The 14695-nt window shown below is 35.0% G+C and overlaps 1 protein-coding gene across 3 annotated transcripts in view; it reads right to left on the bottom strand.

The window, feature by feature from the left end:
- Window positions 1–14695, bottom strand: part of LOC109055261 (cordon-bleu protein-like 1) — a 52799-nt gene that overhangs the window by 17140 nt on the left and 20964 nt on the right. For 2 of the 3 annotated variants that reach the window (XM_042764312.1, XM_042764313.1), the window contains exon 3: window positions 3314–3505. In XM_042764312.1, coding sequence (XP_042620246.1) covers window positions 3314–3505 — 192 coding nt within the window. Of the gene's footprint in view, window positions 1–3313; window positions 3506–11500; window positions 11846–14695 lie in introns of those variants that run through there. The other variant, XM_042764314.1, reaches the window with a different exon arrangement.

The following is a 14695-nucleotide window of genomic DNA, read 5'->3' as shown; positions in this document are numbered from 1 at the left end:
AACATCTAATTTTTTGTTTCAGAAGAAATAAAACAGACAAAAATGAGTAAAAGATGACAAGGATGCCATTTTTGGGTGAACTTTCCCTTTGGGACACAAGGATCTGTGTTTCAAAAAGTTGTGAAAGATCATTTCTATTATATTTTATCGAGTTAAAGCCCCGGGAAACATGTGACTCTGCAAATGTCAAAGTTAACGACACAAGCTTTGCTATCTGTGAAGCATTTAGGATTTGCCTAAATGATATTTTGCTGCAGGGGTTTCCAATGCACGTCAAGGAAATGAACACTTTTTCACTTGATTGTTTTTCAAGTGTTCATGACAACAACAATACAGTATGAACACAAAAGTGAAATTCAGAAGAACTTGTGCAAGCATTTCTTCCCTATAACAAGATTCCTTTAGTGTTCCATGGAAAAGCACACTGGTTTGCTGTAAATAATGAGTAAGTACTAACAGAATTTTTATTTTTGCATGAACTATTCCCTTAATATTGCATAAAGTTTGAACCACAAAGTATGAAAGAACAATGAGGATCATGTCCATTGTGGTTTCTTATCCACTGACTCCCACTACGTCATATACGCTTGACACTTTGCATACTGAAAGTGTGGAAAATCCTTTCGAGACAGATTATGACACAAAGCTTTCCAGCTGCTTTTGGAATTTTTGGATCGGAGAAGCTTTTGGAAACACACGGACAATAATTTCATCACGATTAGTGATCAAATTTAGAATAGCAGATGAAGAATTTGATTATTAATCCTTCTACAGTATATTGAATTTGGTTTCAGTTTTAGCATGAAGGGGGCAATAACGTTGAACTCAGGAAAATCAGGTTTCATTTACAGGTGTTCAGGATCAAAGAACCCAATAAAACGCTGATTAAACGGTGATGACAGATTGTCTGAAATCTGAGATCAGGTTTGTACCAGGAAAAAAAAAATATTCTAGCAAAACACTGTCAAAGCAGAAACATGCAGTCCAATTTTTTAAAGAAAAATATGGATATTTTATGATAAGAATAAATAAAAAATAATATTAAATTAATTATTTTGTCCTATTTATTTTTATAGAGTACTGCTACTATTAGTAATGTTAATAAATATCATTATTATTATCATTAATTTTATTTTATTTATGTAGTAGTAATAATAATAATAATAATAATAACAATAATAATAATTTACTACAAATAATAATAATAATAATAATAAAAATAACATAAAATAGTAAATGTATTATTACATTACATTATTATTATAGTGGTATTATTATTATTAGTAGTAGTAGTTGTAGTAGTAGTAGTAGTGCTACTAAATAATGTATTATTATTATTATTATCATCATCATCATCATCATCATATAAAATAAACTGTAATCATTTGATTAAAATAATAATAATAATTAAATCATTAGTAGTAGTAGTAGTAGTAGTAGTAGTAGTAGTACAAAGTAATAAAATAAATAAATACAATATTAAATATATTATAATTATAATAATAATAATTATTATTATTATTATCATTATTATTATTATTATTATTTTAAGTTCGATTGCATATTTAGCAATTATTGCAAGGGAGTAATGCAGAACTGGAGCAAAATATGAAAGTAATGCTATTTGGTCAATCTTAAATAAATCCTACTTTAAAAATGTCCTTCTGGTACACCTTAAAAATTTGAGATTAATCACTGGTGACAGAAAACACCACTAAGCACGGCACAGAGTACAGCAGGTCATTTAAGCAAAGGATCCAACTGCTGAAACCGATCAAACTGTTTAATGATAATCACAAACAGTGTGCAAAGATGCTGGATTACTCTAACGTCATCGCATGCCTTGTACCCAAACCAAGCCTGATTTGTTGCAGGAGCTTTGAGAAACGCTGCCCCACCCAGCAATCATCTGATTAGTTTCATAACAGCAATCATCTGAGAAGCTTCATGATCTCATATACAGCTCAGCTCAGAGATTAACCCCTTCCATAGAGAAGTGTACAATATTCATTAAAAATAAAGTTCCGTAAAATTGAGAATTCTTATATTAAGTTACTATAATAATCCGTAACAGTTCAGGTTGTTAGAGCTATAGAAATGGACACAGCTGCAAGTTTTTATGCACTCATGCTCAAACCGTGATTATTGCATTGTTTATCCTGTCCTGCCAAACATGCACCATGTTCAAAATAGTTTTACGGCAACAGGATTACATCATGATAAACTCTCTGAACAGTGCTATTTGAACAAGTAAAGGACTAGATTTTTAAGATCAGAAGAGATACTCTGTGAGCAGTGGTCATTTGTGAAGGTGCACGCAACATTAATGTTGCCACAACGCATTTGGCATTGTGTCCTAATAAAAAGTTTTGCAAAAGCCACAAATGTCCAGGCTTGTGTATAAATGTTTGCCAACAAATTCCTCAAACACATCTGTATATTCTGATTTGTTTCAATGTTATTTGCCTTAAATATTTGGCAATGATTAATTCAAGATGTCAATGTCTACATGAGTCAACACACGGTTTTTACTAATTTTTTCAGTGTTGTCTGCAGAGAACAATGCTGTGCAGTTTATTAGTTATACTCATTTTTAAATGTATTAGCTACATTTATGCTTAAAAATATGATACCTGGACATAAATAAACACATTTTAAAAGAACTATGGAACAGTAAATGGGTGAGATTTTTTTAAATTTTGTTGCTAATGAATGACAGTGCTGTTGCTGATAACTAAAACAATTCAAAATTCAGTAACTGAAACAAAACCTGAAAAAAATAAAATCTAAATATTAGATGAAAAACTTGAAACATTAAATGTTGCCTTGTCAACTATCTAAAAAATAAGTTGAAGTTGAAGAACTAATCTGAAATAAAAAGTCAAAATATTTAAAACAAATCAAAACAAAAAAAATAAGAATGAAAATTATTTAAAAAACATATCAAAATCACAAAAACTTTAAAATAAAAAAAGAATACAAGATATAAAAAATTAAATATATAAAATATAAATGAAAATATAAAAATAAAAACTGATTTAACCGATCAGTTAGCATATGGGCAGAAACCAGCATGGATCTACTTAAAAGGCAAAGAATAATTCTGACACTTTTGTACCATTTATAACTTTACAGTCTTTGAAAAATCTTTAAGGACTAATGGGAACCGCAACTACAAAGTTAAATTGCTTTGACGCCTCTTCTCTTTAAACATAAGAACCTGCAGCATCTTTACCAAGTTGTCTGCATACCAACCACTCCAGCAGTTTACATGTCCAGCTGTACAAAAAACACCAACAAACAAGCCCCTCACCTGCCATGGACAACCACAGTCTTCTCCAGCCCTTCAGGAAGGACCACTGTGAGAGTCAGGTCCTGCTCCAGCAGGTTCTCCTTCTGCTCCATGGCAGGGTGAGGGTACGCTGGGAGCTTGTGGCTCAGCAATGGAGCATCCAGACCTTTCAGGACAGGAGGAGGAGGTGCTGCTTTGTTTTTCGATGATCTCCTGTTAAAAAAAAAGGACAAAACAGGTTTAAAATATGAATGTATCATCTCTTATAGTAATAGTAATGCTCTGTGGAATTTAAGAGTTAAGAAATAGTTATCACTTTCCCTGCCAGTGTCTTTTTTTTTTATTTTTTGCCAGTCACCGCCAGCATTTTTCACAAAACTTTCATGGCCCTCAGAATATTTTGCTGTATGAATATCTGAACACGCAATATGCCGAAAGAAAGAACAGGGCATCTGCTTTTAAACAACAAAATGAATTTTATTCTACTTTCATGCATTATTTTTAAATCAACACCTGAATACGGGCAAGTTTCATTAAAAGAGCAACATTTTGAACTAAAGGGCAAATAATATTGAATTGTTTCGTCTAAGACTACGTCTGGATCAGATTCAGAAAGATTCTCAAAACACAGATTTTCATTCCGTAAGGTTAGACAATTTAGATTTATATGATGTTTAATGCTTGATGATCGTGATACATATGCATCTGCTAACATTGTTTCTGCTACTACTTTATCATGTTTTGATCCAGACATTCAGTACTCTTTCAGAAGATGCGTATAACAGTGAAAACACGAAAAGCCAATGGCAAGGAAACATTGTCTCACAAATTACAGAAAATCCAGCAACAATAATAGCATACAAGTTTGGATACAACATGAGGGTGACCAAATGATTAAAAAAATGTATATTTAGGTGCCCTGTCCCTTTAAATAGGTGCCTACTCATCATGTTTTTCTCAAGTATGTCCAAAAAATTAATTTAATAAATATTTCCAATGTAAATATTAGAGTAAACCAATTAAAAAAATACAAATGTTGTGATATTCTGTTGTTGTGGATGTCACTAAAATTAAATCTTGACAAACAGATCTGCACAATTTATTTCCCCATTCAAGCACATACTTGTATGCCCGTAAGAGAATGCAGAAAATAGCTGTGATCAGACGCAACTTTACACATGCTCAGTCTCTCAAACATCTGCCCTAAAACACAAACACTAAATCATCGCTCAATTTGCAAACATTTTGATTGCTTGGTATGAACCAGAGTTCAGCTGCATCCTCCAGGTCCACAGATCTGTTTTCACACTGTATTATTTGCATCAGAACAGCGGTTTGCTTTAACAATTTGAACTGTAAATGTAAAACGAGCAGCTTTAGTTCTCATGGAAAATGCAGTAATTTCTCTGAAAATGTTGCATGATGACGGTTGAAAGACATTCCTTCTTCTCCACTCAAATAAGCAGCTATTTAATGAGAGGGCTTGGATGCACTTTACACACAAGTCACAAGACACTAGAGTAATGTGATTCATTCATTCCAGCGGACGAGGATGAAGCTCTGAGGGAGCCGAAGAGGAGGAGCATGGTGTTGGTCTCTTTAAATGCAGCAAGTGTTGAGAAACAAAGTCACCGTCTCCGTTTTGAGGCTGACTGTCATCACAGTTTCTGTCACAGTCTCTCTTTGAGGTCCATTAAGTAATGTTTGCATTCAAAATAGTCATAATTTAGTAATAATTTTTCATACCATGTCTGATCCATAAGCCACAAACATATTTTGCACTACTTCACATATGCAAACACTAATGCTCAGCCAAGATAACAGAAACACATACTGTATACTGTACACTTGCATTGCATTATGATTTGTGGTCTGACACATTTTGGAACCCAATGTAACACCAGTTTGCATTTGCATGTATGTAATTGCATACAGTATGTTTCAGGCCTCTAAACAAGCTCTTTATTGATGCTGTGACTTTAAGACTTCTAAAAACCCTCTTTGCATGTGAAATAAGCACTGAAACAATGAAGTTTTTAACCCCATCCTGCAACAACACACACACATAAAATGTGCTAAATTATTATCTTTAAGGGTAACAGCTTTTCAGTAGAGCAATACCCTTAAAATGATGACTTTATACCTGCAACTTTATGCTTTATATCTACTTATAAAGGGTGCATATTTCATACTTTGAGTAGTAATAGTTCATCAAAAAATGAAACATTTCCAAGATTTTCCATCCAAGATATAGATGAGTTTGTTTCTTCATCAGAACAGATTTGGAGACATGTAGCATTATACCACAAATGGATCCTCTTCAGTGAATGGGTGCCGTCAGAATGAGAGTCCAAACAGCTGATAAAAACATCACAATAATCCACACAACTCCAGTCCATCAAATAACATCTTGTGAAGGCAAAGGCTGTGTGTTTTGATCTGTGCATATTTCTCTCCTGATTCTGACAAGATGTCTTTTTCACTGAAGGAAGCAATATTATGGATAGAGGAATCATTTTAGCCGGAAGCAAAGGTTTGAACTTAAAAACATCTTAATGACGGATTGGTTTATTACAAACATGTAGCTTTTCATTTCAGAAAATGTTAATTGATGGACTGGAGTCATATGGATTACTTGTGGATTATTGTGATGTTTTTACCAGCTGTTTTGACTCTCATTCTGACGGCACCCATTCACTGCAGAGGATCCATTGCTGAGCAAGTGACGTAAAGCTAAATTTCTCCAAATCTGTTCCAGTGAAGAAACAAACTACATCTTGTACTTCTCCCTTAAGGTATTACTTTGAACCTTTTTCATAGGGGTAAATAAGGTACAAAGTTGACATTTTAAGGGTACCCTTAAAGGTAAAAATTTTCTGTCAGTGCATGTCTGCAAAGCCTACATATATTACAAAATAATGCATGTTGAGACATGCCACTGTAAAACAGACTCAATTATAGCAGAGAGCTAGTAATTTTACTCTTGATTCATTTCTCTATTGTTTAAGAATGATAGCATCTATCCTACTTCCTTCGCATTACCCCATTGTGACTGTACGGGCCGAATAAGGTTAAGTAAATGTAAATGTGGTCTTGTGACTGTCTCAGACTGACGTTTCTGATTTAAAAATCATTTCTTTTTTTTTTTGCTTAATTGATTGACTCCTTTTTGGACTGGGAGGAAAAAAGATCATGGAACATTTATTTCTTCATAATTTGACCCCTTTAAATCTTATAAAGTCTTAAGCTAGCACTACACAATGCTGTCCATAAATGTTTTTGCTCAGTGTTGTCTTTTTTAGATTACAGGGCATTGAACACATCCGACACATTACACCATATGAAGCCGAAGGGTTTGTTTGAATGTCAAATTATTCCAAAAATGACGACTCTAGAGAGACGAGAAAATGACTGAACGTGCTGTTCTGCAAAACAACTGTGCATTTAGAGGTGGGCATCAAAGACATAATAAATCCCAAGCAAACATCTGCTGAAGTACTAACAGAGTTCACAAATGTCTCTCAGCAGCACATATTATTTTATGTCAATTACCTGTTTATAATTTTTTTGACATACAAGATTCCCTGAGGACTAGGACTAGTCAGGAATAGCCCAGGCCTGACGAGCAGAGCACAAACATTGCACAGGAAATGTTCAGGAAAACCCCTGAAATGTGTGCATTAGCATAGTGTGTTATTTTTGAGTGGGCTACAGCAAGCCAAAGTAAACACAAGGGTTTCTAACATGGTAATCAGACACATTCATGACTTTCAAAACAGACATTTCAAATAGCAAATGCCCCATTAGTGTCAACCAAAGTGCTCATCAACACACAGTACATCTAAAGAGTTATTTGTAGAAATGACGCAAACGTTTCTCTTTAAAGGTGCTGAGACTCATCCAATCAGAACAGTCAGTTGAGTCATTGAATTTAACTGTGATCAAAACACCAAAATAACATCACACAGCACTGCATCCATTGCTTACAGAGAATTTGCATGTATCGCACAAGAAAAAACAGGACTTTAATGGGATCATTTCTAACAACAAGTAGAGCCAGAGGCCTTGAAGGGTCAACAAACTCACAGGCAGACCTGCGCAAATATCGACCCAGACGCTGATATTTCAAGGTTTCATAACTGTCTGCCTCTTTAACCATAACAGTTTAATCAAACCCCCTGTAATTCTTAAATACTGCAATGTATATTCTCTCAAAATACACTTTATAGTTAAATATTATAGCCAAGCAATATATTTAAAGTTGAATATACAGTACACCCAACTTTCTGCTTCAAATGTCTAATAAACGAACACGATGGAAGTATCACGTGTTAAGGAGTTCTACGGATGTTTGGGTCTATATGTGACTAGGAGGGGCTGATCCCTGTGAGGCAATTTGATCTCAGAGCAATGAATGACACACCAGGCATGCCAGAGCTTGACTGTCAGAGGCTTCTTCCTCTGACACATCACTTGAGATCTACACTCATTCATCATCAGCACAGATAGCTATCATTAAACACAGACACATATACTCAATAAACTAGAGCTCTCACACAAACACACACTGTATGATTTGCTCACACAAGCAGCAAAAATCAGATGTTTTGCTGTATCCGACTCTAAAATCTACTTTATTTATTTTTTGTTTATAGTTTGAATAGCATAAAATTGATATCTGATAGTTTGCTTGTCAACTTGATCCAACTTGTAGGTGGTTTGAAATCCAATTACAAGCTGATTTTCAATAGTGAAAATGTATTTCAAGCCGAGTTTTCATCATGTAGTCACATGCATTACCATTCAAAAGTCTGGAGTCAGTAAGATTTTTTAAAATGTTTTTGGAAAGAAGTCTCTTCTGCTCCCCAAAGCTGCATTTATTGGACTAGATTTACAGTGAAAAAAGTAATGTTGTTGAATATTATTACGACTTAAAATAACTGATTGCAATTTACATATATTGTAAAATATGATTTATTCCTGTGATGCAAAGCTGAATTTTCAGCATCATCATTCTAATTTGCTGATTTTCCTCAGTTTTTGAATTTCATAAAACACCGTTTTGTATGTTTTTAAGCCTTTTGTTTTAGGGGGACACAGGAACTGTCCTCATAAACCATGTTTATGTTGTAGTATCCATGTCATTATACACATTTGTGTCCTCATAAACCATATATACCAGTACACACACACACACACACACACACAGTAGCGGTTTTTGGCACGGGCGAACCGGGCAGGCATTTTTTCTTGATACATGGGGGGCAGCACGAGCAGTTAAAAAAAAATTATATATATATATATATATATATATAATATATATATATATATATTATATATATATATATATATATATATATATATATATATATATATATATATAAAAATCCTTTGCACCACTGCCGCAAAATGGTTTTTTATTATCTATCATTTCACTGTGTGGGGAACTGGCAAATTGGCACCCCTGTTTACTAAGAATGTGCCGTGCACAGAAGCTGTGTGAGAAGGGGAAAGGGGAGCAGGGCACGGCGTGGGGGAGAGTTTCACCATAATATTGTGCTTTGCAACAAAACTGTTACAAGTTCAGTTATTATTTATTTCCATTAGTTGAGTTAATGTTAGGCCCTGTAATTAGCCAACGGAATTTTCAAATCGCTCGAAGGGGGTCTCGCCCAGGGTGTAACATACAGTACATGCATACATACATACACAAGCATATATGCAGAAACAGATTTTTATATACAACTGTCTTAGTATTGTGCCAATGGCTATATCATTACTATGACAACTGTTGTGAAGTTACTGGATACTGGTTTACACTGTATAGGCCTATACTGTGCACAGTGTGAACAGCCTGGAGAAAGCAACTGTAGTCAATTAAGTTGGTTTAATATTGTTGTGTTTTTAAGAGAATTTTTTGTGGAAAAGAGTGTGTTTTAATGTGTTATGTCCCAGTGAATGTTTGCAGACATCATTTAATTAATTAATTAGCCAAACCCACAATGTCTAACTCAGTGTATAACTCAGAGTCATTCGGTCACATGAGATCACTGCAGATCACATATCAACTTTCTTATATTCAAAACACCTGTTGTGGGAAAAAGAAAAAAACCTGAACAATGTGCAGCTATTTTCTGCATCCTCAAAACAACAGGCAAAACTTCAAAGCAGTCAGCCGTGACTCAACATGCACAACAACATTTAGACCAGATCAAAGACATCAGTAAACTTAGGCCATGAGGCACATTAGGCTCATTTCTGGAATATTTAAAATACCAGCATGGACCACCCATCCCATAATTTAAAGCACAACTGAGCTGACTAATATAATACCAAAAGCATCAATTATATAACAGGACCCAGTGTTGCCAACACCACTGCACAACTGTGTCTACACTATATGACATGATACAAGATTAAAATGCTGATTAAATAAATCTTTGCATTATTTTGAAATCTGATTATTTCAAAATGTTTTACTTTTATATTCATTTTATATTTTAGATGCATCATGCATTATATAATGCTTAACAGATCAGTAGAGTTGTAGTGTTGCTCACATAAAAACCTGGAAGTGCGGTTTCTGTTTGTGTGACATCACAGTAATTGCATCTACCTTATTTGGGGATGACACTGCTGGTAAAATGTGAATATTAAACTGTGAATATTGCTTGGATTTCAGTGCACTCTCTTAAAATATCTCCATCATATGCTCTCATAAACACAAGGAATTTGTCCTCAGGAAACTTCAGTCAAGTCTGGTGATTGATTGATTGATTGATTGATTGCGCTTTTCACAACAGTGTTATTGGTTTTCAGTAGTAACGTTCATTTCAGAGCATTAACATAAATACCACTAAATACCATTAAAAGTCTGAAAAATATAAACATAAATAATATAAACATAGTAACATGCTATTAAAAGAAAAATAAAATAAATGAACAAATAAAATGGTGTAAATTGGTGATAAATAATAACTGCCTTCGATTTGCCAATTATTATTTTTTTTATTTTTTTTTACATTTTCTAAATATATTAAATGACGAAACAGTTATTTAAAATTGTAATAATATTCCATAGTATTACAGTTTTACTAGCCTAATAAATAAAAAAACCCAACCCTAATTCACTTAAACAGTAATGTCATTAATACCCATTTAAACCTGAAATAAGCATTAATTACATCATTTGCAGCAGTCATTTAATCACTGTGAACTACTCATCAGGGTTAGTGTGTGTGTGTGTGTGTGTGTGTGTGTGAGAGAGAGAGAGAGAGAGAGAGAGAGAGAGAGAGCACAGAAACCATTATGCCTTCACAGGTTAATGACTTCCTATCGTTCAGAACTGAAACACAGAGGCAATGAGCCTTGTGTGAATATTATGGGCTAACCGGGCATAACGTGTCTGCCGCCCATTTCCATCAGCTTTATTAAAGGCTGTGTGGTCCTGTGGGAGGCTACAGTAGCCTAATTAATGTTTACATGACTTACTCTGCAAAGACCACTTGCATTATTAAAGCACTCAGCGAAAGTGTGCGGCTATATGGGGTCACCTGAAATTTTCCCTGCACATAATACACTGGGAAACAACAAATATCCAGAAGTTTTTCAGGGGGGAATGATAAATTCCACGCATTCCGGCTCGCATTATTGCAGCTGCCGTGCGAGGAGTGACAATTGCGGTGCTGCATGGAATTTCATTATCCGAAGGATCACGTTAACTGTTGTTGGAAGAATGTTTTGGGCGAATCTGGGACAATTGAGAGGGGATTTCGCAGCATGGTCCAATCCAATTCAATGCATTGTGTAGTTGACAGGCTCCTTCCAGTATTGGCCCTTTGGGGAAAGGTGGGTTTGAAGAGCTGAACAATATCCAAAAGGCACCTTCCTGCTCCGTAACGGACTCCACCCGGGATATTTTAAGAACAATGCTGTTTAAATTTAGTGCTTCATAAACTACAAGTTGCACAGATAAACACCCAACACCACTCATTGATATACGAGTACAGTTACTTATTTTCCAGGTTAAATCAAACAAACGCAAAACGTACAGCTATGTGACTGGTTTCACAACTTAGACAAAATAAACTAACATATTGTGTGCCAAGTGACATGAACATGCACCAACAAGAGGCTCTGCATTGGAGTTACCTACCCTACAGGTACAAGACAAAGACATTCATTCATCAAACCCAGATTGTTTCTTACCTCCTGTGCTACGGTGTAAAATTCCTCTTTTTAGACACCTCACATGTCCCATTGATCCACACAGTCGCTCAGAGAAGGAGTGAGACACAACTAGAGAGATTTTCTGTCCAAAAGTGGCAGGCCTACCTTAAGGCCACGCCCATCTGATGACATCACAGACTCTCCATGAGCCTGTCAGAGAAACCCCTGCGATGAAAGTGTGTGTTAATGTGGAACCGAGCAGCTGATCATGGCCACAGACGTGTAATCAGCTTTGTGTGAACTCCAGGGCTGGTGGGTGAAACAGTGTGGCTTTGGACGTTTAGTGACTGATGAAACTGCATTGATAGTGTTACACTAATGCAATCAAGTCTTATCACTTTCAGCTATGTTTGTTTTGCTGTTATCAAACCATGACGCAAGCATGCACACTAGAGCAAGCAGATCTCAAAGGAAAAAGTAGTAAAAAAAAAATTGTGAGAAAAAAAATTAAGAAACGGATGTTTGCTGCAGATGCAAGCAATTGTTGATAATTAATGATAATTTCTGAAAGGCGGGTCCCAGTTTGTTGCATTTCCACTTAAGTTCAAATGATTCAACTGTTTTCATACCCTCAAAACAGACCTTACTCATTCCTGTTCATCACATAAAAAATTTCAGTGCATACCAAATTTCAAGTTTTGACTTGCAAATGGGTATAGACAAAAATGCCATTTCGACAATAAACTGCAACACAATGAAATAGTGAAACAGGGTGGCTTTGGACGTTTAGTGACTGATGAAAACTGCATTGATGTGTCACTAATGCAATCAAGTCTTATCACTTTCAGCTTATGTTTTGTTGTGCTGTTATTCAACAATGACGCAGCATGCCACCAGAGCACGCGATCTCAAAGGAAAAAAGTAGTAAAAAAAAATTGTGAGAAAAAAAATTAGAAAGGATGTTTGTGCAAAGAAGGATGAAGCCAATTGTTGATAATTAATGATAATTTCTGAAAGGCGGGTCTCAGTTTGTTGCATTTCCACTTAAGTTCAAAGGATTCAACTGTTTTCATACCCTCAAAACAGACCTTACTCATTCCTGTTCATCACATAAAAAATTTCAGTGCATACCAAATTTCAAGTTTGACTTGCAAATGTGTATAGCAAAAATGCATTTGAACAATAAACTGCAACACAATGAAATACAGAATAAATAATGATAAAACTTGTATGCATACTGTATGTATATGTGTGGTTGTATGTAAAATATATATACAAATATTACACAGTATGTGTGTGTGTGTGTATATATATACTGTATATATATATATATATATATATATATAAATTTACTATATTTATACTATAGGTAAGGAATAATTAACAACGGACCATTTTATTATTAGAAAATACTAGGGTTCTTACACCTCAAATATTGTTCAGATCTTGTATTTCAAGACATTAAAACGCTCGTGTGTAGGAATAAATTCTTACGCATCTCAATCCATGCCTCTGTTGCTTATTCCAAAACATCATTTTAGAGCTAGTAACGGAGGCTTGGGCCGCTGATAGCAGACTAATGCAGTTATTAATGAAGTTATTAAAGATGAGAGAGAGAGAGAGAGAGAGAGAGAGAGAGAGAGAGAGAGAGAGAGAGATTAAGAGCTTTTTTAGTTTTATTTTGTGTGTCTCTAGAGTGTTTTTGGGAGGAGTGTCTATTATTATAGAAATGTGTGTTTTTATTTTTTTTGAGCAGTTCTGTTATTACCTCACTTGTGAGAAGCGTACTGTTGTATTTATACTTGTGTAAATGTTCTTGTGAGAAATGTATTGCTGACTATATTTATTTGCTTGGTCAGCTGTTTTAGGCAGTAAGGACTTTTGAAATAATGGAAATCATTTGTCGAAGTGATATGGACATGCAATGCGGTCAAGACCTGCCTGGAACTACTTTAGCAGTGCGTTTCTCTGAAAATAATTGCACACCTTAGAACGTTCATCAGTCAATTAGATTCAAGGATTCAATAGCCCTGTAATGTAAATATAAATAATCTACTGTATATACGTATACACTATTATAGAAGTATAGATAGATAGATAGATAGATAGATAGATAGATAGATAGATAGAAAGAACTACAGACAGACAGACAGAATTTAAATGTATTATTTGTCATTTCAAATGTATTATTTCTTAAATACAAAGGCCCATAGCATGAGTTCATATCTTGTTGCCCATATTCATTGAAGAGTGCTAAGTAATTGCAAGTTCCTAAATAATTTCACATTTAAAGTCCAGTGCGATGCACCATTCATCTGTTTAAAACAGACTCCGAGATCACTTGTGCAACTACAACAAGAGCTTCAGCATTATACAGAAGTATTCTTGCTCAGGCATGTCAGGGCCCAGAGGTTCAATTTAACCTGCTAGAAGAAAAACAACACTGCTCTTTTCCATCGCCTGTGATCTTGTTATTATCTGGGCTTTTCCTTGAAAGATGGACCTAATTATGTGATCCCTCAAGACGCCACATCAGCTTCAAAAATTGTTTTGGCGAATATAAGAGAATTTTATATGCGGCTGATTAGTGAATGTTTTTTTTTGTGGTGGTTGTTTTTTAATGCTGAGGAGAAAACGTGTGATTTTTTAGGAATTCTGATGTGCAATAAAGATCTATTCTATTAAAAAAAAAAAACTATTTTTTTATTTTTTTTATTATTGATGTGATGTAAATATTATGCTTTTATAAATTTTTGTTATGATGTTTGTGAATATTTTATTTCTCAAATGTGAGTGAAGCAAGAGTGGGAGTTTCGGATGGAAAACTCTGCCAACGAATCTGCATTTCATCAGGTGCAGGGAGTCCATGAAAGAGAGTCACTCCTGACGGATCTGGAGTGGGGGGCTGTTAATGAAATGAGGAAGCGAATCGTTCTTCTCCCAACAGCACGAAGCGCTGGATGAAGAGTCATCTGTGGTCTGTCTACCGGGAGTTCATCTCTCTTTATCATGAGACTCGTTCGCAAACAGAAGCTTGTAGTGACGCCAAACCAGACGCTGTTTGACTTAGGAAGAAGAAGATTTTTTTACCTAAAGATCCTCCAGGATTTCATCTTTTAAGTAAGAGATTTAAAGGTCAACCCACTAGGTTCACAAAAGAAACACATTCTAAGATGTTGGCCAGAAGTCTTTCAGTTTGGCGGGTGGGGACCTCACAATGGCGATTTCACAAGC

The sequence above is a fragment of the Cyprinus carpio genome, chromosome A9 (assembly GCF_018340385.1).
Source record: "Cyprinus carpio isolate SPL01 chromosome A9, ASM1834038v1, whole genome shotgun sequence".
In the NCBI taxonomy this organism is placed as follows: domain Eukaryota; kingdom Metazoa; phylum Chordata; class Actinopteri; order Cypriniformes; family Cyprinidae; genus Cyprinus; species Cyprinus carpio.
This window is presented reverse-complemented; position numbering and strand designations above follow the sequence as displayed.